This window comes from Schistosoma haematobium, chromosome ZW (assembly GCF_000699445.3).
Source record: "Schistosoma haematobium chromosome ZW, whole genome shotgun sequence".
NCBI lineage: Eukaryota > Metazoa > Platyhelminthes > Trematoda > Strigeidida > Schistosomatidae > Schistosoma > Schistosoma haematobium.
In genome coordinates this window covers 18,386,423-18,412,541 of record NC_067195.1, presented here as the reverse complement: position 1 = coordinate 18,412,541, position 26,119 = coordinate 18,386,423, and the positions used below count along the sequence as shown (strand labels likewise).

General features: G+C 34.1%; 1 protein-coding gene across 2 annotated transcripts in view; it reads right to left on the bottom strand.

Annotated features, from left to right (window-relative positions):
• Window positions 1–26,119, bottom strand: part of ANK2_3 (Ankyrin-2) — a 105,663-nt gene that overhangs the window by 5,679 nt on the left and 73,865 nt on the right. Inside the window, exons 26-31 of one of the 2 annotated variants that reach the window (XM_051210588.1) lie at window positions 23,720–23,907; window positions 21,927–22,139; window positions 20,195–20,317; window positions 18,387–18,803; window positions 16,802–16,945; window positions 7,069–7,755 (exon numbers count right to left, since the gene is read on the bottom strand). In XM_051210588.1, the coding sequence (XP_051070594.1) occupies window positions 7,069–7,755; window positions 16,802–16,945; window positions 18,387–18,803; window positions 20,195–20,317; window positions 21,927–22,139; window positions 23,720–23,907 (1,772 nt within the window). Of the gene's footprint in view, window positions 1–5,068; window positions 7,756–14,352; window positions 16,946–18,386; window positions 18,804–20,194; window positions 21,516–21,926; window positions 22,140–23,719; window positions 23,908–26,119 lie in introns of those variants that run through there. The other variant, XM_051210587.1, reaches the window with a different exon arrangement.

Below are 26,119 nucleotides of genomic sequence, written 5' to 3'. Positions count from 1 at the left end.
AGAAAAGGTCTTGTGACTAAATGATAAAGATTAAACAAGGCAAAATTACTATTGTCTAATCTCCGTGAAATTGGTATACTATTAATAACTAGCTAACAATAGATGAATTATGGAACTCAAAACAACTGTCAGTTAACATCAAGACAGTTCTATTGTATGGAGCTGAATTTTAGAGAACTATCACAATTATCATCAAAAAAGTGCAAGTATTTATAAACAGTTATCCATGCAAGATAATCCAAGTCCGTTGGTCGGATATCATCAGCAACAACCTACTGTGACAGACAAATAACCAGCCTTCACTTGAAGAGGAAATTAGGGTAAGACGCTAGAGGTGGGTAGGACATACATTGAGCAAATAAACAAATTACATCATGAGGCAAGTTAAAACTTCGAGTTCTGAAGGCCAGAAGAAATGAGGCACACTAAAGAACACATGATGTCGAGAATCGAAGGTAGATATGTGGAGAACGAATAGTACATGACAGCAAATGAAAGGATTGTTCCAGGACAGAGTTCCATGGTGAATTCTGATGGGCGGCGTATGCTGGAGTAAGTAGGTAACCATCGGACGAAAGAAATGCAGTCAATTATTTAGACTAAAAAAAAGAAGATTGCTGAAGAATATATTGTATATTAACTGTTTTAAGACAGTTTCCAAGACATTGTTATTATTGATTAGTATGAATGTTCAAAAGACAAACATAAGAGGTCTCAATCGTGTTAATACAAAATGTGTCAAGGAATTGCATACAAAAGATCAATTCTGTTGAGAAATCTTACCGAACTATATACATCTGTATAAAACCTTAAACACGTTTAGTTTATTTTCTGCAACAAATACATGTATGCTTTCGTATAAATATCTGTCACAATAACATGCAACTACACATATGAGTACAGATCAATACTAAACACTAAAATTCCAAATGTAAAATAACTTAAAAATGTTAAATAAGTCAACATAACAGTAGTATAGCAATATTAGTGAACAATTTGTGGCTCAGAGTGAAGTCTACACAACAACTGAACTGTTGCTCATGATGAGCTACCCCCCCATGTATGTAAAACAAACACTACGAAATTCACTTAATCTACTATTGAAACACAATGAACATTGCCAATCATAGTTCGAATGAGGCTTAGCCAGTCGATTAACCTATTTTTCAACCTTTGCAAAGGACAATGTGCAAACAACTGATTGATTGCAGAGAAACGACCAGTGTTATATTTTTCTAGTCCTTCAGCACTAATCAGATTCCGTTGTTACATTATAGACATCAGTTTATAGGTCAGTCACTGGCCGAATAACTCAGTGGCAACTTTAAATACTGAAGCTGAGTGACGCAGGTTCTATTCTATCAGGATAAAAAGGTACACCTTGCTGATGCGTGCCAATCAGCAAGAAACCTAGGTCAACGGTTTTCTGTTGACTATCTTCAATTACCTAGCATCACAAACACGGAGAACTCTCGATTCGTGTAATATAAAAAAGAAATAATCTCCATTTTTATGAAAAGTAAAATACACGACAAAGCAACCAAGATTATTCTAGAAAGAAAATTGATGAAAGTGAGAATTTTGTGAAAATAGTGTTAGTATCAAGTACGCTGAACAGATTGGGACAAATAATAATCATAGCAGCAGAATATGCTACAAATAGTGATAAACTTTATAAAAATAAATAAAATCAAAGCCGGTAACCAGGTTTATTTTTGTAATTTATATCGAAGATAGATCTTATTTGTACATAAAATAATGCATGATAGTCAGTCGTCGATAGATATTTCCAATTAGTTTAGAACGATCAACACAACTTAACGGATCTTAAAACACCTAATACGTTCTCATATTGAATGATACTTTACTAGTATTAACAGTGACTGAGTAGTTTCAAAGCGGAATAGTGGAAATTCGTGGATTGAATAATCGGTTAACTTCGTTATATTGATAATATTATAGTAATGTTCTTATACACGAAGTCAATTTTCACCAATCGATTCAACAATAACGTGCTTACTAATGTTGAACTGTTCCCAGTATGAGCTAATGAAACCTGAATCAGTATAAAGCAGCTAACACTTGTAGATAAAAGTTCCAGTGGGTTCGTCGTTGAACTTCAAAGAATTCTAGTCAGCATATCTACCTCGAAATACAACTGTGAACTAAAGCAATGGTGATAATAAAAATCGAAGGAACAATTTATACAATCGTATACTGATTGGTAAAAAACACCACAATATAGATAATTACTGTACTTACATGATGAAGAAAATGAATAGAGAGAAAAGTTACTAAATATATTAGTATGTATAGGTCAAACATTACAACAACCATAAATAGCAAGCACGTTGTTAGCCTAACACATAAAGTTTATGGTTAAAACATTTTACAGATTGATGAATAAACAGTCATAGACTAATTATTAGAAATACTGATTAACTCTACAGGTGATACCCACAGGCAATTTTGCTGTTGTTGTGGATGGCGGTGATGGCTGTGGTGCCGAGGAGTTTAAACTAGAACTACTCATATATATTGGTTGTAGTAATTGTTGCATCTCTGATCTAGATGTAGTATTAACTTGTGGTAAAGAGGAAGCGGATAATAATGACACCGATGATTCTAATTCTGCATTCCTAATTGATTCACCTATTTGACGATCAATATCATTGGAGCCAATAGCTAAGCGACTATTAGAGCTATCCTCATCACCACTGGGTGGTGTAATTAGACCCGTTGATTCATCTAAATGTTGTCTTTGTAATTCTTGTATACTTTGAATAAGATCGTGTAAATTTTGATCATGTTCACAAAGTCGTTCATCATCATCATTATCAACATCGATACGCAGATCACCACGACTACCATCACAAGATGTTTCCAAACGTAAAAATTCTGCTAACGATGATGAACGACTACTGTGTGTACGTAATGAACTAGACAAATCCATATGACAATCCTGACCTGGAGATTCCATAGAATGTGCTTCATATGAACGTCGAATACGATCCGGTTCAGAATGAATCGATGATATACTATGTACAGATAGAGCTGGAATTTTGAATGATTTTTGTGGACCACTAAATGATTCATGTGATGTACGATTTGAATGGGAAAATGGATGCAATAGACGACGTGATACATTAGTGACAGCACCACCACCAGGACGAATTTCAATCGAATCCGAAGGACTTAAATCACTACTTTGCCAACTCTTCGATGGATTTATACTAGTTACAGATGATCTTGTCGAATATTCAGATGTTTCCGGTATAGGTGTCAATGGTTCTAATATTGAACGACCCTGTAGTAAGTCACCTAACATATTATTATAATAAGTATCATCAAATAGTATTTCTGTCGAATCGACGGGTTCCATTTGTGGTATTGCAATTACTCTATCAGGAAATTCATAAATGTCATCGTTTAGTTTATGTGAGTGATCATAATAATTCTGATTAAGTTTCATGACTTTTTCCATATTATTTTGAATAATATTGTCATCTAATAAATATTAGTTAAAAGTTGAGAATATACACACATAATAAAAGAATAAGTGATCCCATAGTAAATAGATGAATAAATGAGATATAGACGCAGAGATACAGTGACGACAGAGTTAAAAAAACATAATTTGTGTGACAAAAAGGTGTTATCATAGCAACAACAAAAGTGTATATTATATAGGACAGATGTAAAGACGAATAGGTTACGGGTAGCAAATGAACGAAGGCCCGCATAGATACACATAAATGCATTGAGCACACATACACATTTCATGGAAAGATTATTTGTTAGTTCGAAATCAAAAAAAGATTAGGGGTTATGAATGTCGTAGTTTAGTTATTGTTATTATTGAATATTTCAATAGTATGAATGGACGAAAACGATTTGGTAGAGGCGAAGTGGGCAGCGAATTTGTGGATTGGTGGGAGATTAGATGTATTTGTTTTGAATAGTATAAAAAACCAAATCCAAACATAAAAAGTGATGAAAGAAAAGAGAAAGAAAAACAGTTTTAGACAAGAGCAACATAAAAATAGGAAAGTTAAAGTGTCAAAAAAGTTAACTATTACCCCTAATAAAATAAAAAAGGATTAGAATACTGAATAATTGATGCGAGTTTAAACTGAAGATAGAATGTTGTTGGTATTTAATTAAACATTATCATCATATTAAGATATCAGCTGAACAAATTCGTAAGATGTTCATAAAGGTAACAATTTGAAGAAAACAACACTTTTCAAATGAACACAGCATTTCAGTATGGCCTATCGAGAATGTGAGGACGATAGAAGTCAAGCTCAGCTGTGTTTTTGGTGGAAAATCCGATGTATGATTACTTGTGATCCCAGTCGAAAATTTACTATTTGGACGATTGTTTATAAACTGGATTCAGGAAAGTTATCTATGTACGCAATTCAAGAAGAATATGAGATAATGAAGTGCTTGACGATCCTAACAATAACCAGGGATTCTTAAACAATGAACTGGAAGATGGGACAAATGAGAAGTACTTTGGAAAGGATAAATATTGACAGGCCAAAATTGTGCGGGAATAAATTTCTTGTGATCTCAGCGTATTTACTGAACAAAGTAGTGCCCCATACAATTATATATGTGACCACAACGCCATGTCATTATAAAAGACGAATATAAGTCAATATGAATTGTTTCCTTACTTTTAAGAATCATTTGCTGAACTATGATGAAAATGACACTTGGCAAGCTAGAACTAGCTTTTATACTAGTCTATGAACTATATCTACTGTGTAAGAACCAAGGGTTAAAGCATGACTGCCAAAACCTTGATATGTGCAGTGGGGTTCAAAACTACAGCTCAAATATTTTAGAAACACATGAAACATTTGAATAGTTGTCGAGTCAATCATTTCGAACATCAGTGCTACAATTATATATATTGAAATGATTCAATAGATTTCAGACAAATGTATACGAGTAGATAAGAAATATTTTCAAGAGTGATTTCATTTGATTGTATTCAATTATTGGACTTAAAAAAAACACAAATTCAAATGGATATCTGTAATGTTAGTGTTTTTTTTATTATAAAAAACTAACATACACATACATACATTTGCCATTGAAATGTCAATATTAATGAAGAACCAAGTTTAGGAATAGAAAAAGAACAAACAAACAAAACGAACAGATATATCCACTTTCATATATAATTAGGATCTCAATTCTTATGGTCTATTTTTAGTAAACATATTTCCAGCTAAGATTGTTGTTAACAGTTATGTATTACACTGGCAAGAATTCAGTCTTCTTTCAGGCTGATATAAATCTACACGAGTTTTCAAAAAAAATTGTCCACAATTTGCATCAAACTTTGCACAGGTGAAAGGGAAATAATAATTCATTATTGTATTAATTAAAGTTTTATCTCATCATACATTTTCTATTAAAATTGAGTGGAATAGGGAAAAGTTTGTAGTTAGTTTATTTAATTATCACATCTACATTAATCACTTTTATCTAAGTGATGTGAACAAGTGATTCAATGTGAAACGTAATTTAATATAATTTCAATGAACCAAATTGAAGAAACAAAGTCTCATTAATATACAGTTTTTAAATTTAAATAATGTTTTGAATTCTGTATATATATAACATTATTTAAGAATCTTTGCAATTAGTCAAGAGTCAATTGAGAATTTCCTTAAAAAAAACTAGGTAAAATTTAGTTCAGCTATGAATATATGGTATCATCAACTACCGGAGAACAAACCATTGTAAAGTGAAGATAGTTGTTTTATTCTGCAGTGTAAGACTTCTGAGCTATCTATTGACATATATATACGAGATGTTACACGGTGTTGAACCCACAACTTCACGTCTCACAATAATCAAACGATACTTTTAGACCACAGTAAGTCGGTATATAATAATACAACAATGATAGATTCTATCGAAAATGATAAGCACCTCTGAGGTGTCTCAAAATAAGAAGGAACAGACGTTTAATATTTGACCTGGTTTTCAATGGTATTCCAATTAGTTCGCCACAAATTAAAAAAAACCCGTAGTAGGTTGTCTCATGAGATGAACACTATCGAAAAATTACACAATCGCTTACAAGAGAATAGTTATACAAATAATGAACTTCAATTCACGTAATTTAAATGTTAAGATACGGTCTATTGTGTTGTCGAGTTCATATACTATGAATAAAGGCTACTAACACTGACTTATTGTGTAATCATATGATCAGTTTATTTTTATATATAATTGAAGTTGTTCTGGAATAAACCTAATTTCTTAAATGAAAAAGAAACCACACAAAAAAAGACAATCATACAAGCTCATGTCACTAATCAAATATACATTTTTTTCAATCAGCAGTTAGTTATTGAAACATCAGAATTAAACAAACTCTATAGAATACACGATAAAAGAAAGATAGAGAGTGGTAATTCTATCGAGATACACAAAATATGCAATGACATGAATATAACAGGATATAACTTGATCCATTTACTAAGTACAAGTGTTGATGCACTCGGCTTTGGATCGAAATTTAAGTATGATGGTTAATGGTACTCTGCCTAGTTTCCCAAAGTGAAGTAGGTTTAGTAAAATTTAAAACTAAGACCCACAATAGATCTTAGATTCAAATAAAATGTGTGAAATGAAACGAACAAACTATAAATACCTATTTATGTCAGATACCGTTTCAACAAGAAAAAGCCAATGATCTTCAATAATAAAAACCCTAATAACTAGACGTGTTTTATTCACAAAAGCGTATATATATGAATGCTCATTAGAATTTTAATTTCCATATCACAGATCAAGATCAGTGAGTGCATCATCATTTCGTGCAGTTTAGCGAGCTATCAACTAAGCAACAGTAAAAGAAGCTAAATTTTTAATTAGACTTAGAAAGAATAGAATTAAGTCTTTTAAATGAAAAAAAACGGAGAGACAAACAAACATAAGCTCAATGGGTGTATTCATACAGTCTACACTAGTTCTTTGCACAACTGTACTTCGATGTCATACACAAACATACAGAAGGTAATTTCTATTTTATTTCACCTTTATCTGATTTTGTGTGTTTTGAAATGATGATTGTTTTTGTTAATTTCTCTTGTGACGATGATGATGATGGTTGCTGCATTGTATCTTCAATCGAAAATGTATTTGCTGGTTTAGGTTTACTTGATGTAATTTCGGTTTCGTCAGACAACTGATATGTGCACTCTGACTGCTCAGATGGTACAATACCCGATGCGATAGACAACATTTCTTCATGTTTTTCACTAGTTTGTACTTTGTTAGTACTACTATCAGCAGCTCTACCCCATGTAGCTTCAAGTTCACCACATCTTTGATAGTGATATGCACAAATCTTCTCTTCATTTGATTCATCTAATACGGTTTTACAAACTTGTTTTTCATGTGTTTTATCTACATGAAATCCACTAGTTTCGCAAGATGGAACATCTTGATCTGCACCTTTACCCCATGTAGCTTCAAGTTCACCACATCTTTGATAGTGATGTGCACAAATTTCTTGTTCACATGACTCAAAATGATGATCATCTGGAGCTTGTTCATTATCTGCTTTATCAACGAGTGATTTACTTACTATCGACTGTACATCGTCAGTCGATTTCTCACAGTTAGGATGAGATAATGAATCACTGAATAACTGTTTGTGCTGTTTAATGAAAATGTGTTTTTCTGTAGCCTGCGATAAATCTGACTCCACATCACTGGAGACTGAAAAAAGAAGAAAAAGTCAGGAAATTAACAGTAGAAAGAAATATAAAGAGATGTAATAAATTAATCAGTTAAAAGGAATACAGACAGGCCCGTAAATCGATAAGATGGATTGAAGTTTTTAACTTGTGCCAAAAAAGTTAAATAAATAAAATACGTAGAAATGAAATGTTGATAATGAATTTATAATTAATTTCCAATAGTTATTAAATCAATAACTGTAGAGTTTTGAAGAAAAAGGAACTCCGAATAGTATTTGATTCATATGTAGTCTAAGGATTAAATTTCTTTCATCAAACTATTGATGATGTGAAATACATGTTGACTTGATGTACATAAGATTTCAGTTCACTATGATATGATTAAAAAATGACTATAATAAGTAGGCAGCAGAGTTGTAACAAGACTAAGAATAAAACCAAATTACAAGTATTAGATTTACAGCCATCTAACAAAACACCACTTAGATGCATTAGAACTGACAAACTAGCAAAATAAATTTCATTTACAGATGTAAGATAGGTAAATTAGTTGATGATACTGTGAACTATTATCGATTCAGATATTTGAGACAATTATAATCAATGACTGGAAAAGTCTAGGACGTAAATATTAATCCCGATTGGAATAGTCCTTATTTCTGGCAGTATACTTGTCACATCTTTACTTTCATTATTCGAAAAATCTCTCCGAATCCTCAGAACTCAGGCTCTTCAACAATCATTTCAAGTCCTGCTAGAACTATGTACACAGACTTCCACTAATCTGCTATACTAACAGTCTTCTGGATGATGAATCTACGATCAAGAACAACAAGAGACCACATGTTTTTGGTATTCTTATTAGGGACAACTGTCCTTGTTTTCTATTATTCTAATAGTTTCGATAACTAACACTAAAATGCTTGATTAATTTGAAGACGGTTGTTTTTTTAAAGTATTATCATCCTGAACAGTTCGAGTTTATCGCAAGTTTCATGAAAATTTGATGTAACTCAATTAGCGCATGCATTGAACACATAATGTATATTTGATGTGATTAATCAATTAAATGTAAATATTAACATGAGATGTTACATCCAAATGAATAAATGAATGGTACTGTTAGGAATTATTCATGGACCATGATTACATACATTCCTATTTGAAATATTGGCTATTCCAATACGATTTACTAATTTTAAGTAATTACCAATCAATAAGTTACAGTCTCTCACACTTATAGCCACTTTTGGACTGATCTTGTATAATTATAATTATTTTATTTTATGGTGTGATGACGACTGGTTTGCTTGTACATAAACCGCGTATGTCTACAATACACGATTCATATAGTGGAAGCTGAGTTTGCTTTCTGGACTCAAGGGCCACGGCTAGGCGAGAAGGACAAATAAGGATTCTGATTTGACACAAGGTTGCTAGTGCTGTTTGCTATATTACGGGATTAGAAGTCAAAATTAGATGCATTTACTCATTATGATTTTTATTCAGGATTACTTCCGTTTTAATTCAATGTAATGATTACTCAATTTAATATCTGTTCCTGTTTTCCTGTAAGATAATCTGTTATGTAATGACATACGATATTCTTGTATTAAAAATTGATATGAACTATACTCAGCATGACATGTAGCATATGATCTTGTCATAACTATAAGTATTATTCATGTATGTGATTTTATCCTAATTATTAATCAAAAATAAGTGTATAAATCAATATATAAATGAGTGTATTTTCGACTAGGGTCGTCGTCATCGTCGTATTTTGGGGTTAATAAATCTTCACATGTATCAGTCTTTGTGTTCTAACGTTTGTGTCGTTGGAATTTCAGTGGTTCCTCGCTTTACAAGTGTAAGGGATAAACGATTCCGACATAACAATTATAGACCGACCAATCACAACAGTTCACGACCGTAGCTGCTACCTTGACGCGGTGGTCGGGCTTGCCTATCGTGATGACTCAACCGAGCAATATTGACTGGAACATATGTTCCTGTAGGTTCTATCATGCCAGGCAGGTCGATTGTAGAACGGCAAGACTAAAAGCAGCAACTCAAGGTCTGAGGGCGGAGTCGTACTGCTGACTGCAGAGGGGTGTGACAGCAGTAAGGTGTTTCCCTCGGACAACCAGCATCTGCAGCGATACTGCCTTCTCACAAGGAAGGAAGGGGTTAGAAAAGGTCGACCCTAAAAACGTCACACCCCACCTTACCTCACGGATTTCCGTCTCCGGTGGTAAGGCCCTTTGAAGAACGGAGCTAACACGTCAAAAACCTCCCACAAAAATGCCGTGCACCACCGGCCTCAAGCAGTTGTCCCTTAGGCTCTGCGGTCACACTCCCAGGTCGTTAAGGCTAACATTAATCCAACTCCCTTTTCAGGTTCTTCAAGAATTACCCTTCCACGGTGTGAGCAGCCGAGAAGTGACACCAGCTCCTATACCTGTGACAGCACACGAGACCAAGTTGGTCACATTCCAATCCTTCCTACACCTCCTAATACCTCTCTTATCTCTCCAACAAACCCTTCTCACATCGCTTTATCACCTCGCACCGCTAGGGCAAACGATTCGACTACACCGAATGTCATTCCTGGTCTCCTGAAACCGCGCTCTAAACATCATGTTGGAGCTTTCAACGGCCGAACACTGTGCCAAATAGGACAGCAGGCTTCCTTAGCTAAGACTTTAGAATCTCGCGCCATCGATATGTGCTGCGTCTCCGAAACGCGCATATAGGATCCGAGTAGCGTCATTCACTTGACCTCATCATGCCAAAATAAAGAACCAACTCGATTCCCACTTCGTGTATCTGGAAGCCCTGATTCTGCTTCCCGTGGCCTCGCTGGCGTAGGTATAGCATTGAGTCCTAGGGCAGAACTAGCCCTCTTAGAGTGGATCCCAGTAGACAGTCGTTTGTGAGCTGTCTGACTAAACGAAACAGTAAGGACTCGGAAAGATAGCAACACTCGTCGTTGCTTCTTCGTCGTCTCTGCCCATTCTCCGACTGACTGCAGCTCAGATGATGTAAAAGATGAGTTTTACAGAACGCTTTCCGGCCTTCTCCGAAAAGCTAGGCGCTCGGATGTAGTAATAGTGGCTTGTGACTTTAATGCTCAAGTAGGTAAAATAAGCGAAAGGGAAAGACACCTGGGTGGATCTTATAGCATCGTGGCTCAAAGAACAGACAATGGCGACCGTCTGTTGCAGCTATGCTCAGATAACCTCCTGTTTCTTGCAAATACTAACTTTAAACATAAAGAAAAACATCTTTTGACATGGCGACCCCCTAATTCGTCCCAACGTTGGACTCAAATAGATCACATCGCTATCAGCTATCGATGGAGGGGCTCGATAGAAGACTGTCGCTCGTTCTGGAGTACATGCTTAGATTCAGATCATGCTCTAGTGCAAGCGCGTATTTGTTTGCGTCTTACTGGGCGTAGGAAAGACGCTGCAAGTAAACCTCTTAGGGTCCTACTTAATGATAGCCAAGCTAAGAATATATTTCAGGAACAACTAGAAAAAACAGTTAGGCAGCCATGTAAGTGATGCCCACCCCGAAGCAGCGTAGAATGATATCCGAAAAGCTGTGGAAACAGCAGTGATATCTGCTAGTAAGGTAAACCATAAGGTTAGGGAGAAACACTGGGTCTCAGCAGCATCTATCGCACTGATAGGTGCTCGAAAACTTATCCCATCTGGCTCTGAACATAACGAAGAGCGGAGTCAGCTTAAGCGCATGCTGATAAGAAGCCTACGCAATGATTGTGAACAGCGACGGGAAGCGAAAGCAAGAGATGGAGAATACAGCGGCAATAGGTAATAGCAGACAATTGTTCAGACTTGTTAATGAAACCGGAATTAGGAACCCGACTGTTAGTGAAACACTCTCAGAGAAAGATGGACATATTATACATTCTCAATCCAGGAGATTGGATCGATGGGCAGAACACTTTAGGGATCAGTTCAACTGGCCTTCAAATGCACTTCGATTTCCCACGATCTCCAGTCGACCTGAATGGCAAGTTGATGTATGTCCTCCAATTCTTTGCAAAGTTGAAAAACCATAGGAAATCTGAAGCGTGGGATAGCAGCAGGCCTTGACAGGTTTATGCCTGAGATTTTTAAGGATAGTGGTCCAGCATTAGCAGTGAGATTGACTGAGGCCATAGGTAGTATCTGGGAACTGAACGCAATCCCATCTGACTGGTCTCAATCACTGATTGTGCCAGTCTATAAGAAAGGACAAAAGTCCTCTTGTGACAATCACAGAGGAATCAGTTTGACTAATGTAATGTCTAAAATATTAGCTTCAATAATACTTCGACGCCTAACTAAAGCTCGTGAAGAGCAGACTAGAGAAAATCAGGCTGGTTTTCGATCTAAACATGGTTGTACAGACCACATATTCACACTACGTCAGGTTCTAGAACACAGACACACGTTCAGACGCCCCACAATCGTAGTATTTCTCGACCTTAAGGCGGCATTCGACTCTGTTGATCGTGAGGTTCTATGGCAGTGTTTGTCACTGAAAGGAGTACCAAAGAAGTACATTAACCTTGTAAAGGCTCTCTACTCGAACACAACTGGTCGAGTAAGAGCTTATGGCGAACTGTCATCAAAATTGATTACCTCAAGTGGTGTTCGTCAGGGCTGCCGACTCTCTCCATTCTTGTTCAACTTTGTCGTCGACGTACTTTTAGAGATAACACTTTCCTCGTCTAGATTTCCAGGGGTTGAACTTCTACCGGGAGATTCACTTGTTAACTTAGAATATGCTGATGACATAGTTCTATTTGGTGAAGACGCTGATAAAATGCAGAGTCTTTTGACCACTCTAAGCAACAATGCAAGCATGTTCGGGATGCGATTCTTCCCCTCGAAATGTTGCTTCAGGATTGGGTTGCATTGACACCTGAACCAATGATAGGGAGTGAAGTAGTTGAGTGTGTCGACCGCTTAACTTATCTTGGGAGTCTCATCAGCCCTTATGGTCTGGTGTGTGACGAAGTCTCAGCACACATACAGAAGGCTAAACTGGATTTTCCCAACTTGTATCGTTTATGGCACAGGCGAGATATCCGTCTACCGATCAAAAAACGGGTTTACTGCGCAGCAGTTCGTTCCGTCCTACTTTATGGCAGTGAAACATGGCCGGTAAGAGTAGAGGATATTCGTAGGTTACTAGTATTTGATCATAGGTGTCTTCAAAATATTGCTCGTATATCCTGGGACTATCGAGTAAGTAACACAGTTGTTAGGAAACGGGTACTAGGTAAGGATGGCAAATCAATTGATGAAGTACTGAAACTTCATCAGTTGAGATGGCTGGGGCACGTGTTACGTATGCCCAACAACCGACTGCCTGGACGTGCGATGTTCAGTGATATAGGAGTAGGTTGGAAGAAAGCTAGGGGCGGCCAGACCAAAACATGGCACAAGTCCATGAAGTCACTGACAAGTGGACTGAGTCATGTTGGTAGGTGTAGACTACCTGGTTGGGGACCGCGAGATGATAGCAACCGATGGTTAGAGACCCTGAATGACATGGCTCAAAATCGTTTGCAATGGCGCAGGTGCATACACTCTTTGTGTTCTCCCAAATTCTAATGTTCTGAATTCGTCATGTCGCTTTTTACCTCTTTTCAAATTTATCTCACTGTATTATACTCATTGAATAACATCTTCAAATCCTAATCTTTTCGATTACTGCTTATATTCTTACTAACTCCACCACTACGGGATTTGAATCGACAACTGCATCTCTGTGCTAATGTGGTATGGCAACTTGAACTGATGTATGTATGTACGAAGTTCTACGTTGTTACTGACTGACTAACTGAATCACAACAGTTAGACGTGTCACTTGTTTAGCACAAGAATAAGGTCAAATAAGTAGGCCTTGTGATTGGCGCTTTTATCACGTGATAATTAATGGGGGCAAAAGACATAACACGACGCTTTATTTAAGTTGATATTTTTTAGGAGTCCAATTAACTTTATTTATTGAGTTCATCTAAGGACTTTAAATGAGTCTATATTGATGATTGAAAGTCACCATAGTACAGCGAAGGACGGTTGCAACTCAAATCTTCGAAGTCTGAATCCGAGATGTGTAATCATTTGAGATTTGGAAAACTATCTCTTAATTTCTGCTTTGGTTTTCAATAGTTTTTCAACTTACTGATGATCTAACAAAATATTCAAATGAAATCCCTCAAACTTCATGAAAATGAAAACATTCTATTGGTGTAGGTTCATTGACCTATCAATTAGCATTATCGATAAAAAAAATAAAGCAAACAGTCTACAGGGCTGTGGTAAATAAACAAACGCGCAAATTATAATATTTGTCAATAAAAAAAATTAGATAGCGCTACTTAAATACTCCACGCACTCAATCACTCACATGTACGCATAAAATACTAAGTGCTACGTTTTGCATAATTAGAATAAATGAATACACGCACAAAAAACATATTTTGCATAGTAAATAAAATATCACCAAATACACGCATGCATTGAAGAAAGAAGATATATAATTAAGTTACAACAATCTATAACAAGAAATAAATTAAAACAATTAAACTTGCCTAGCAAACGTGTTAGCAACACCACGAACAATGGTCAACAGTCGAAATATATGTGGATATATATGTTATATGTGAATATATAAGTGCTTTGATCAATTGAACTGTATTGAATATGAATCCATAGCAAATAGACACCATCGCCGGACGATGTATTTATGAGTATAAAGGTATATACACATATAAATAGATAGATGGATATATATGCACGTATAGAAGTATATGTGCAAAACTGGAAATATATAAATAATTTAACAGTGTAATATGATTACAAACAAACATGTGGGCAAACACACCCATACAAGAAAATATTCACAAACCAATTGACAACATGTAGATGGGATCCAAAGTATTTTCTTACACTCAACTAATTAAACAATTGTTCCGTTGTAATAATACACATATGGTGATGAGAAGAGCAATGACGACAATAATAATGGTGATGAAGAAAATTGTGAAAATGATGAATAAACCATATATTTATATATAGCTGTGTATGGAGCAAGGTTTAACACAAACCGACTTATACACGTATATAAGAAAATTATCGATCAATCTTTATTCATTAACAACTTTGTTAGCCAAAAAATCTAATTTATCTAAACATCTCTAATCGTAAATAAAAATGAGCGAAAAACAAACAAACTAAAAATAACTATTTACAATATTGAAATATTGCTTATAGCAAGAAAGAAAAAACTATGCGTGTATATACACATAAATAAATCACTTATTGTAATAATGGTATTATTATATGTAATTCAAATGAAATCTCAAATTAATAATAAAAAAATAATGTCTTGATTTGTATTTTTTTTTTTCTTATTAACTGAATAGAAAATAAAGACAAACAATTATATCTAATATATAGAACAAATGAAAGCCGGAAAAACCCACTCACCTAATTTATTGACAGTTTTGATTCATATTTATTAGAGAAATAAAGTCGAACAAAATGTATGATATGTGTATAAAAAGAAGAGTATACACATAGAATAAAGTTATATTGTGGCATTTATATAATAATTAAGAACAGTTTGATATATGAAATGATGTTGTGAAAATGTTTTCTCTTCAAATGTCAATTTCGTTGATAATTCGCGGGAAAAAAACTAGATTTTTTTCCTCTATTCAGTAGACACAAGTAAGAAATATACATTTCTATTGAGAGTGTTTGTAGGATTCATATAATGATGTAAATGTTGTTATGTAACATTACTACAAATATGAAACATATGTGGGTGTGTATGTGCGAAAATTTAAATTTTACATAGTGACATAGAAGAGAGAGTCTCTTAGACATGTTTGGAGTTAATTATCTATAAGAAGCTGACTTAGACTTAAGTTGGCACTAGTCATACAGTTAAGCGCATCGTAAACTAAGTTATCACAATCAGAGAGAAAGAGAGAGGTGTTATCAATGATCTGTGTGGGTTATAACTGACCACCTTCTCTACAGAATTGAAATGCTTAAAATGACTGACCAATTAGTAGTGACAAGTGTCATGTTTGTCTAATCCATTGAGTGCTGATCGAAGAATTAACCTATCGAATGTATAAAAGTAGAGCTGTGGCTTAGTGATGAAGATGCTCGATTTTAGGCTATTCTTAAATCGCAGATTCGAATTTCGGTTTACTCTAGCTCTTAAGCTTAAAGCGTGACTTTAAGCCAATTACACGAATCTGTGTTTGGTAGTGAGCAAATAATAATGAATAATTAAGTGTAAAATGATCATGTACATATCAATAAAAAGGTTTATGATAATATGTTTACAAATTGTTGACTTAATGGCTCAAAGAGCAACAAAACGTCCAAACACTGCTCCACCTACTTGGATTTGAACAGCCATGAAACATCACTAGTTCACACACAAATGCACACAAAACATCGTTCAAAGCCTAGTGTACATGAATATCTCCTTAGTGAATGAGTTACAATTATTGACAGAGACATTTGTTTAGTATCACATAAAGTTTTATAATAAATTATTAACTGTTTTTATCGGACGTAATTGAAATATTATCATTATTTATGGACGCATTATTAGCTGATCAAAATATGAGCTACAAATTATTGTAATTCATTTATTTGACAACTGTAATCTCAATGTATATATAAAAGCTTTGTACGTGTCAAGGTCATTAAGATGTTCAAACTGAAAAAGATAGATTAGAGTTTAAAAGCGCGGTCGGATAGTAAGTTATAAGTCGAAATTTGCAACGATTAAATTAAACTATCGCGTTTCAAATTAACAGTAAAACTCTTAGACTTAATGGGACACCAATAAACAAAGAAAAAAAGAACAAAACGGCAAAAATAGCAATTGATAAGACTACACTCAATCATAAAGATATAAAACAATTATAACTACAGACCTCACATCATTATGAATGATGAACATGATAATCCATCAATGCCGGTGTGCCTATATCTATTCAAAGGGTTACTTACCATCTGGATAAATGCTTGATAAATCACTATCTTTTTCAATTTGTTTATGAATATTATTACTATTATTAGTCGTATCGTCTGTACGATTTAAGTGAACAGTGCGATTAATTTGAGTAGGGACGACTATTTCTTCATTGACTGGAGCTATAGTGAAAATAAAACAAAATTTTAGAAATATAAAGTATATTCGGATAAGGAAGAAGAAGCTAAAAGCATTTGACGCGTTAATAAGAAAAGTGAACAACAGAAATAAACGGAACAATTGCCTCCAGTGAACTCTCTTATCTACGGTTTTCAATCATTTTTCATCTAAAATTAAACTGAGATTTCAATTATTTTCAAATGTACTGCCATTATCAACACAAACTTTTACTGTACAACCTTTTTTGGGCTGCAAACAATCTAACTGTAAGTAATTATGTTGTGTAACTTCGGCTGAAACTGAGTAACAGTATCAAAGTGTTTTATCGTAGCTTGGGAGAAGTATTCAAATCATTGGACTGACACTCAATAATCTACATTTTTCATCTCTAATCTAAAACCAGAAAGGAAAGTTTATCCACTGCTGCCTGATTTTCAACTGTTCTTGAACTGGATAAAGTCAATGAACAATGATAACTGTCTTCAGACGTTGTAGTCAGAGGTAATCGACAGGTAAACCTGGATTTAGGTTTTGTGTGAGTTGGCAATCATCAGAAAGCTGTATTTGTAACCCTGAGGGAATCAAATTCTTTAAAACCGATATATTTACAATTGATCGATCAATGAGTAGTGGCCAATACAGTCCTTTAGTGTTGATTGGATCCCATCGATCAAATTGCAGTGTCCATCAATCTAAGTAACTTGACATCAAATCCACTATATTTTGATGTTAAGTGATTGAAGATAGTCGGTACCTTCATGATAGTTGGCATTTGTTGGTAAAGCATACGTAAAATCTTGAGAATATCGATGATCAATGCTGGACTTGGGAAAAATGTTTACCGTTTCAACTTTGCAAATCATATCATACGTATACCCTATAATAAGTTCGAAGTTCCGGTCGACTATCTCCGATTGCTTAATATAAAATCTAAAGTGTAGAAACTGAAGGACATTAAAATAAGCCAATTACTGATTAATGAAGAATCAGTGCATTCATGTAAAAAGTAGTTATTGTTAAATAGGTGAGAAATTGAATTAGTGGCTGGTGTAAATAAATTAGTCGAAATCGAAACAATAACTCGTAGTACATGATATATGAATTTGACCTACTTCCTCAGTTGAACTATTGATCGTAACTTTTCATATTTTATTATTCTTATCACTACTGGTGTTGTGAATGAAGCAGTTTAGTGGGTACAAACCAATTTATTGTTTTAACAAAAAATCACACAGTAGCTTAGTAAAATATGAAAAACATACATTAAACACATTATTTGCACATCATTGACTGCTTCGTAGTTGAAATATTTCCACGAATGATAATAGCCAGTCATGGCGAAAAAATAATTATATTATAATTTACAAATGAAAAAGAGAAACGATGCGCTAAACTCTATCACTAATAAATATAGATACTCTGTAATGAATAACAACAACTCACGTCCAGTAGAAGTGGAATTTATTTTATCATCTTCTATGGTCGATGAATGTTGACTATCAACCAGAATATTTTCAACTCCTTTTAATACATCATATTTGTCTTCGGTAACATCAGTAATAGATTTTCCCACATATGGTAGTGACCCTGAATAAATTCGACCAGTGGTCACAGTAACTGGTTGTATGATTTCTTGCTCCACTTCTTGCTCAGAATGTTTAGAATTATCTACATTGCTTGAAGTGGGTAGTGTATGGATTGTTGATGAAATTGTCTTTGTAATCACTGGTGTTGTTGGTATTAGTGTGGTAGATCCGGTTTGTGTGCCATAACCCGTATCAACTGATTCACTTAAACCACCACTGCCATCTTTTGAATGAGATCGATTTTCACGATTAATATTTAAATTGGGCGAAACGGCTATTCAAAATAAAAGCGAAAGTAGCAACAAAAAACAAATTGTAATAGCTAAAACTATGTATAGACATTACTAGCTGATACTATATTTCGTTTCATCAATAATACTCAGAATTTCTGAAGAGTACATACCGACGCGCCATTAAACTGAACACAACATGACCCATTTCACGGTCACCCATAGTGTATCTAATCCCTTAGAATTAGTAATGCTCGTATACAAGTTGATCCACTTCAGATTTATATGAGGAAATTCATTAGTATCATTTCAATTTTTATTCAACGTCATTTGGACTCGTTTTTCTCAGTTTCTTTATTTTAAGAAGTTGATACATTTTTTCAGTAAATAGGAACTGTTTCGCAGCAAAATCTATACAAATTATATTCATTATCCGTCTGACATGAGCTGCATATTTTCATATAAAATACAGAAAATTATTGATATCGTCAAATCACTAAGAATGTAACAATGGCAACAGAGCACTTTGCAAATGTTCGTACAAATATCTGACAAAACTTTTAAAATATACTTGGACTTGACTGCTATTAATTATCAAAAGTGACACCCCCCAAAGAAAACAATCTTTAGTCTGAAACATGTAAATTAAGGAGTATTCATGTCACTATTAGTTCTAAATGAAACATTTTTTTATTTATTCATATGGGTGCTTGTTGGACTAAATATATGATTTGCAGTATGATTGAACCATTTACCTTATTTTTTTTATTATTAAAGAATGAAATTTCACAATAAGCAGTTGCTCTTATAACTTATAAAAAGAAGTAAAGATTAATAACCCAGATAGATGATTTTTTTTTAGTAGGATTTCGTTCGCCGACAAAACTATTCAGTTCACAGGATGAAACTCCACCAAATAAAATCGCTCTTCAATTTATTTTGTTGTCAAACACACTTTAGGTAGATAATCTTTGAGATAAGAATAGGTGTAAACTAAGGGTCTATATAGCAATCATCTTTGAGATGCAAGAGAAGATTTGTAGCTCGGGTGGATGACTATGATCTCTGAACTGGATGGTTCGTCGTGGAGCTTTCACCGTTCTTCTGAACGACATCATCAGCACGCACTTCAGACAGACGTGAGACGTTCGAATTTCTCCACAAAACTCCATCAAAAAGCAAACATCTTTCAATAACTCCGCGTCAACTGTCACGTATGAGACAAAAGCCTTCTTAGATAATCTGATCTAGGACACCGACCTGTTGGTTGAAATCACAGAATTTCGCTTGAATGCTTCGACAATTCGTCTTTAGTTTTTGCAACAACTGTTTAAATCAGTTAATATTTTAAATAATAAAAAATATACCAAGGGACTGAAATTATTTCTTGCCTCAACTATGTCAAAGAAAATAACCTAAAAATGCAACAAATTACCATTCAATGAACGTAAAGCAGTAACCCGTTCATCAGCTGTTATTACAGGCGAAATGTTAGTCATACAATATTCCAATATATCTTTACGACCGATAGCTTGTAGTGCTTCGGCAAGTTGCGTACCTAGGAAGAGATAAAATAGTAGAAATTTATTTACAATGATATGTATATAAGTTAGAACCCGAATGGCTTGATACGATTGAGAGTGGGGAGAATCAGCTCTTCCTCTCGAAATGCTCTCATCACATGGCTACGTGCATACAAAAACTGCCAGGGAGGTCCTATTCATTGCCTTCTCGTGGCATTACTGTTGTTTACGAAATTGCGAGGACAAAAAGCAAATATCTAGCACCTTAACCAGGTTGGTGGATACAAAGGATCCACCTAGGGGAGTTGGAAACCCTGATTTCAAACCAATGGTGCACATGGGCTTCGGGATCCTGAAGGAACCAATGGTGTATGAACCTATTGTTGGTCACCGGTTACCATGGGAATGCACCTCCCGACGTTTCTCCACTGCCTTGTGAATTAGACTTTTAGGTCAGACGCTCGGGATATGGGCCGATAAGAAAGCCATCTGTTTCGATTTGGGAACCCTGGCAGAATCCCAGTCCTCACACAAATCGAATGATTTATGTGGGGCATATCTATTTGGTGCTTCCTTGTTCCAATATTTATGTGTTTAAATAATAATAATATTACTTGCTTATAAATTCAACAGAAAACATGAAATCCAACTCAAGCTAGATATACACTTGTGACACTTGTCAACAATAATCATCAATATTGACTACTCACGTCCTCGTATGGAATCTAATGTACACCCTCAAGATCTTACGATCAGTGCAATGCTCCCATATTATTGTTGACTTTAAATCCAGTGGGACACGCTTTCTACCCGAGTCAAACCACGATGTAACGTGATGCTCTTAATACCTCTTTGGTAATAGGCTTATTCACGATCGATCTGGTTAAATACACAAGCCATAACACACATTCCACAAAACCTGTGTGCAATTTGTCTCGAAATTACTCATGATAATTAGTTATTTGGGTGATAATAACAGAAAATTTAAATTACTATATCGAATAACTCATTCATATATCACAGTAACATTTAACGGATAACAGTTTATCCTAACTTTACATACATTCACAAAATAAGCTGAATATTATTTGAAATAAATTACTGAATAGCTGCTACATCATATAACAGTTTTGTTGTGAAAGTAAGAACAATTCTATTTTTATATTGTTATTAGTAATGGTATCCAGGGCGTGCATTTCATCCTATTCTGTATTCCTTATAATTGAATGTACGTTAATCCAATTGATGTTATATATATATATATATATATATATATATATATATATATATATATATATATTGGATTTGCGATATGATGGACAATAATTTAAGTCTGATGATAAATTAGGTATCTTAATTTCATCAATGGATAAATGGTCTATAAAATACATGTCTTACAACCATTAGTGATGCTTTGATAGTGATCCTTAATCATGTTTATTGTTATGTTAAGTATTTTGTCGATAAGTTGTGTTATACTTCAACCAACCATGGGAACTAGTGTCTCGAAGTGAATCACATGGAGAGTGGGCTCTTAATTTGCGATTTTCTAGATGAAAGTCAAGTATGTTAGTCATTAAAATACAGTTCTACTTATATTAACGTATATCATTAAAAAAATACATATTTTGTTTAATTGCTTACCCGAAGTTAATTCATTCCCATTACGTTCTTGCCACAACAATAAACTAGTATATGCATATTCTTCTTCAGGACGATTAGGCAAAGAAGTAATATTATACTGATCTTCATCAGACAAGCCTAAACATTGAGCTAATATTCTCCAATCTGATTTTAAATGATAAGCAACTTGTCGTAAATCAAGCTCAGATTTAGCTAATGGCTCATCGTAATGATCTACTTATTTAAAGCAAGAGATGAGTAAAAGCTGATTTAATGTAAAACGAATACAAATTTGTGTACATAGCTTTGAATTATAATCTTGTAATGTGTAATACTTGGTTGATATCACTCGACTGTTCATCCTGGAATGCGTAGGGCGGAGTCTGAGCATTCAGAAACCAAGTGGCTCTAACACTAGACTGCCGCGCCAAAAATCATAATAAATTTACTATAATATACACATTTACATTATTATCAAGAATATCTATAAGCTTACACACTTTGTGTAGTAGAAAATGAGAATGGTCTATCCTGTAATTGGTAATTAATTTTATACCACTCACTCACTCATCTTTCAACTTTTAAATTAAGATAAATAAAGATCTTAGTGAGTGGTCCGAAACTACTCTTTAATATACTGTTTTTTGGCTGTTTGAATCTTCTCATCGATGTTTAGGACTGGGATTGATCAGTCTCATATTGGCATGTATGCATCCTGTGTAGAATGCCTCGATATTGCCTGAATCAAAATTCATTAAGTTTGGGAATATAAAAAAATAATCCAAGCAATGCACAAAGTGAATTATATTCCAAGAACTTTAAAGTTTAGTACATAATATACTGTTAATTTGTTATGTTCATTTTTAATGTAAATCTCAGTGAATATTAACCAATAATGATTATAATAGTCAATTGCGGATACCCTGCAGCTTTGAAATGTGACTGTCAGATATTTATTTACCATATTTACAATGTTATTTTGTCCAGAAGTACTAATTTTAATTTTATAGACAGTTAAATCACTTATAACAGCTAGAAATAACAATAATTGGTTACAAATATAATAGATCTTAATTTGAATTGCTTAAAATTCTTTATACTTTCTGATATGCTAAAAAACACCAAATACATTTGATCAACCATGATTATGGAAGTCAACATAAATCCCCCTAATTTAAGATAATTAAACCGAACACTGTTACAGAAACGCGGATGAGTTGGTAAATTAGTTTTCATCGATCAGCATAAATATAGATTGCCACAAGCTGTTGTATCAAATCAGTACAATGAATTAAATTAACGAGATATATAGCGAATATGTCAAAATAATGGTAGTAATAATACTGTTAGGTCGGCTTCCGGAGAACTTCAACGGAGCCTCCAGAGGCCCAAAAAGGAGCCGAAGGGCCCCAGCCAATCAGAGTATGATGGAACGTTCGAGAATTCCAGCATGACGTGCTACCATTGGTCGGTAGCATAATATGACGTTAACGGATTGGCTGAAATATGATGTTGATTTAACAGACGCCAACATCTACAAATACCCTTGATTTTCTGTACTAAAATGAACCTTGGGATAAAGTGTTTTCTCTCATACTAGTGTCTTCTCTCTGGAGTTCAGGTCGCTGTGTAGTTCTAATCTGCGGGTTACGGGAATAGCTTAGGAATCGTATATAGCGTTCAACCTACACGACTTATCAAATACAATCAATAACGTATTACTCAACACCAATATGTTATTTCTAGGATAGTCTTGAAACAATAATAAGATAATACGACCAGGAAATAAAAAAACACTTTACATTAGTACTCACCTTGTTTTGACCATGTTTGCGGCAACGATTCATTGTATGTGGTGTATTGACCACCATTTTGATTATATTCTGGAATATAAGGTGGCATATCATCAATATCAGTTGTTTTTAATACACCATCAGTCATGTAATCAGTAAATTCGTCTGGTAATTTAGCCTCTAGAACTGTTGCCGGTTTTACAGGTGACCTATGTATGAATAAAACAAATTTAAATACAGATGTGTAAAATAATAAATTAACAGAAAAAAAATAAAACATTTGTATGAATAAGTACACAAGTGTGGACAAACTATGAACAAATGAACGATGAAATTAATCGACCGTCGAAACAGTTTCAAATTATCACTTATGAATTTATCAGGTAGACTCGTGTACTCGGCTTAAAGCCTCACTATAAGTGTAAGAGTTAGTGATACCATTCAGTCGTCTAAACCAAAGTAGGTGGAGCGGAGCTTAAACTCGTTACTTGGTGGCAGAGAATCGAACTCCTTGATTACTGATAGATCACTTTACAAGTATATGTGTATTACATTAAGTTGACACAGAAATTACCATATTAGTGCTCAGACTAAATTTATTACTCGTTGTAACAAAACGTCATACAGAACTTATGACCTACTAACACATTCTATTCAAATTACACTTAAATTTATGAAAACTGTAACCTAAAACATTTTAATCAGTAGATAATAAAAAGAAAATTGATCAGAAATATACAAGAATGAAGTTAAGAAATTACAGTTAACTTGATATATAGAAAAAAATCAAACCAACTTTCTATGGTAAACAATGACATTAATCAAGTATTCATATAATCAAATGCTTAAAAGTCTACAAAATAAAGCCATCGAATCACATACGCACATACATACAAAGAAAGGGGGAAAATACATGAGTCCCATCGAAACTAGACACAATTAGTTAGTTAGGATAAACACATAAACTAGAAGAAAATATGTTCATAAATGATATTAATTTTAAAGAGAAATGACGATAAAAAGCGATTTTTATGCTCAATCATAGTTACTTGTAGACAACGTAAAGAATGACATAGATATGCGTTGATCCAAGTCTCCATATCAAAATAGCACGAGATAAGATTAACAAGATAAAATAGCAAAAGAGGTCTAATGACAATGACAAATAATAAACAATGAGAATGTGGTACGACTGGAAAATCCTTTTTTTAAAAAAAAAAATAGTCAAGATGATTCTCTGAAAATTCTCAAGTGAATTATTTTATATTTTGTAATATAAAATAGTCTACCAATCAAAGGAACTGGATAGAACGGAGGTCGAATCAAAAACGTGAGAACTGATGAGGTGTTGGCGATCTACCAATTTAAGCCTGAAATTTGGCGTGCAAAAGCGATACGTTCAACTTATCATCCTTCATTAGCCCTAATTTCGTTCTGCAGTATGTCTTGGTCTTGTTTCTTCATTAATTAATTAATTAATGTCTTATAATTTCAAACCGTAATCGATCATTGTTATCCTTCAACAATTATTCATGACTATGAGCAAAGATAGATGGTGGCTAACAGAGGAATATAGAACTAGCGTTAACTCCTCAGTAGCTGGGTGGGTTATTTATTTATTTAAACACATAAACATTAGTACAAGGAGACACAAAATAATATATGCACGGCACAAATCATTTGGTTTGTGTAAGGGATGGAATACTCTCAGGGTATCCAAACCGAAACAGGTGATTTTCTTAGGCGGCCACAATTATCTTTCATAATTTAGACCCTTAAATTATTTTCATATTTCTAAAACCCTCTGATTATTACGCAATCACGTCTGATATATGAAGTCTAGATCTACGTCATGATGCAATCTTTTCTGTCCTTCTATAAACAGATATTTCCCATACAAGTACAAATACGAATGTACAGCTTGAGCAAGTGATTCAGTCGAAAAAAAATTTCTTCGCTGAATTCTTTATTTTTATTAACTTAAAATTAACAAATATTTTTAGGTGTGCTATCATCACTATCCAAAAAACATATCTGGTTATGAAAACTACATTCATAGAAATAATTTGGTAGTGGTAACCTGATATCAATAATACTTATGAAACAGTTCAGAATGAAGTTAAGGTCTGTTGCTATTTATAATTTCTAAAACCCAATTTCCATCGCCATGACTCATCGTGTGTTATTTGTAGTAGTAAAAATAGATAAAAATAAAATAATTTTCACAGGAATCAGTGAACAACAAGTTTTGATTAGTTCATCTCTGAGCGTAGCTATCATCTTTTATGATATGTCATATTACTGGAAAATATATGAGAATGTATGAATACAACACAGAAATTTCTAAATTTATGGAAGGTCTAAATTTCATTTAAATCTTGCTTACAGTATACATTAGTAACTAATTAATCAACCATGGAG